The 3,062-nt window shown below is 39.1% G+C and overlaps 1 protein-coding gene across 1 annotated transcript; it reads left to right on the top strand.

The window, feature by feature from the left end:
• The first annotated feature begins 1,702 nt into the window (after positions 1-1,702).
• LOC100669666 (olfactory receptor 5M5-like) lies at positions 1,703-2,727 on the top strand. The gene has a single exon (XM_003412177.3). It carries the CDS (start codon positions 1,719-1,721, stop codon positions 2,652-2,654), a length of 936 nt encoding a protein of 311 aa, XP_003412225.2. The 5' UTR covers positions 1,703-1,718; the 3' UTR covers positions 2,655-2,727.
• Positions 2,728-3,062: the final 335 nt, after the last annotated feature.

Below are 3,062 nucleotides of genomic sequence, written 5' to 3'. Positions count from 1 at the left end.
GAGAGGGGATAACTGCTATTCTTTGTCATATTGTTGGGAGTATAACTTGGTACAACTTTCTTGGAGGTTACTTTGTCAATCTTCATCAAATGAGAAAATGAATGTCCCTTTTGACCCAAATTTCTCTTCTACTGGTTTATCTTTTATCTACATATGTGCATGTGGATATGTACTCTAGCTTTATTCAAAATAGGAAGAAAAAAACAACAAAAAATTGAAAACATCCATTAAGAGGGAATTCACTAACAAATTATAATATGGCTATGAAAAGGGTTGCTTTGGAAATACTTGCTAAGAAAAACAAGGTGCAAAACTGTGATCTCATTTGTACTTAGTGAATGTGTGTGTGTATAGTCATACTTGCTTATTTTACTTAAGCATTTTCTAGAAGGTATACTGAAAAAAAGAAGAAAAAACTATTTTAACATTGTATACTATCAAGTAATGATATTGTAGGTAAAGAAGGCTTTTTTTTTTTAATTTATATTCTTCTATCTTATTTGAAAATTTCACCAAGTAGTTGTGCTACATTTGTAATTAGAATATCCAGTCTAAAATTATTTAGGACAATTCCATATCACTTCTTTAAAGATTTTCTGATCCCTAACTCCCATAGTTCACACACACGACCCACAGGTTGAGTTAGGGTAAGAGTTACCAGCTGCCACAGAGTGGATTCTGATCTGACTCATGGCAACCCCCATGTGTGTAGAGTAGAACTGTGATCATAGGATTTTCAATGGCTGATTTTTCAGAAGTAGATCACCAGGCCTAGATTGCCAGGGTGGACTCGAACTTGCAACCTTTTGGTTAGCAGATGAGCACGTTAACAAGTTGCACCACTCAGGCACCCCTGAGTTAGCATATTCCTCCTTTCACAACACTAACCAAAAACCAAAACCAAACCTGTTGCCATTGAGTAGATTCCGACTCCTAGTGACCCTATAGGACAGAGTAGAACTGCCCTACAGGGTTTCTAAAGAGCAGCTGGTAGATTTGAACCACCGGCCTTTTGTTTAGCAGCCAAGTTCTCAACCACTGTGCCATTACACATGTTTAACTGTAACTAGTTATATACATATTTGTTTCTCCTAGAGCCTGTGAGCTCATTGAAGGGAGAAATGTATTTCTCTCATTTAGCTTAGTATCTGGCACATTATAGGTTCTTGATATGTTCAATAAATGAACAAGAATGAATGAATAAAACTTTTCCTCTTTCTACTATCCATATTCATCTTTCCCTCCCACAACAGTCTGTATATCTCGTATAGTACTTACATCACTTCCCCTTGTGAAATAATTCTTTGTGTTATCACCTAATAACACAAAATAGGAGTTGCATTATCAACTCTTCCAATAGACTTGACAACAAGGGTAATGCTGTACACATCTCTTTATCCCAGCACAAAACACATTACCTGGCCCCAGGTGGGGCCCAAAAATGTGTGCTGAATTGAACTGAAAAGACTTCCACTGTTAACATGAAATAGGACCTATCCTAGGGAAACACTATCATCTTTCCTACTCCAAAAAAGAGATGAACTCATATTTTTCTATTTTAGCAGAATGAAGCCTTGTGGCTGATGGCAGCCTTTAGCCATTAGGTATTTGAAGCCAAATTCTTGTCATCTCGGACTGGAACAAGACTTGATAAGCTTTTTTTTAAAGTATCTACTCATTTTAAGGCATATTCTTTTTGCAACAGATGAGAGAACGAAATGGCAAGAGGCAATCGTACCACAGTGACAGAATTTGTCCTCATGGGATTCACGGACCGTCCTGAGCTTCAGCTCCCCCTCTTTGTGATATTCCTGGTAATTTATCTCATCACTCTGGTGGGAAACTTTGGCATGATCCTGCTCATCAAGGTGGATTCACGGCTTCACACTCCCATGTACTATTTCCTCAGTCATCTGGCATTCATTGATCTCTGTTTTTCCTCTTCCATTGGGCCAAAGATGCTGCAAAATTTAATGGTGAAGAAAAAAACCATCTCCTTTTCAGGCTGTTTTGCTCAGCTGTACTTCTCCAGTGCCTTGGCCACCACCGAATGCTTCCTCTTGGCAACAATGGCTTATGACCGCTACATGGCTATCTGCAACCCCCTGATTTACACAGCCATTATGACTCAGCGAGTCTGCAGGGAGTTGGTGATAGGGGTCTATACCTATGGTTTTCTGAACTCTGTGATACAGACCGTTCTGACTTTCCAGTTGTCTTTCTGTGATTCCAACATCATCCACCACTTCTACTGTGCTGACCCCCCTCTCCTTGCCCTCTCCTGCTCTGACACCCACAACAAAGAAGAGCAGCTCTTAATCTTCTCTGCTGTGAATCTCACTGGGTCCCTCCTGACTGTCCTCATCTCCTACACCTGCATCCTCTTTTCCATTACCAAAATCCAGTCTTCGGAGGGCAAGTGCAAAGCATTTTCCACCTGTGCCTCCCACCTCACCGTGGTCATCATCTTCTATGGAACATTGTTTTTCATGTACCTACGGCAACCTATAACAGGAAATTCTTGGAAGTACAACAAAGTGGTCTCTGTGTTTTATAGTCTTGTAATTCCTATGCTCAACCCCCTGATCTACAGCCTGAGGAACACGGAAGTAAAGGACACCCTGAAAAAGATGCTAGACAGCAAAGAGTCATAGTGAGTTATCAGAGTGTATATAACCAATCTGATTGAAATTTAGCAGACCATTCGCTAGCCAATCAAAAAGCAAACAGTTAATCCAATTTGGGTGTTTTAACGACTAAAAGAACTGGGCCACTAGTATTTCATAGTAATATTTTATCCAATCAATTATCATGGACTAATAAGAATTGATTAACAAGCTAGAATGTCAATAACTATGTCCTTCATACATTGAATATGAAGTGGCTTACTGCCAATTAGGTAGTAATATGACCCCCAAAATCAAAAAAAAACCTGAAAAACAAGATTCTGGGTGAAACTACAAATTAATGAAGCTGCATACAAAACCCACACATGAAAATCTATGTTATTATACACATTTTGCAGCTTAAACTGGACAATATTATAGAAGTCATTTGCTGGT

This window comes from Loxodonta africana, chromosome 7, assembly GCF_030014295.1.
Source record: "Loxodonta africana isolate mLoxAfr1 chromosome 7, mLoxAfr1.hap2, whole genome shotgun sequence".
NCBI classification, from domain to species: Eukaryota; Metazoa; Chordata; class Mammalia; order Proboscidea; family Elephantidae; genus Loxodonta; species Loxodonta africana.
Note: the sequence above shows the minus strand (reverse complement) of the source record. Positions and strands in the feature narration are given on the sequence as shown.

What these genes read in the sequence shown, in the direction of transcription:
- LOC100669666 (XM_003412177.3), top strand. Translation starts at nt 1,719, where the DNA reads ATGGCAAGAGGCAATCGTACCACAGTGACAGAATTTGTCCTCATGGGA.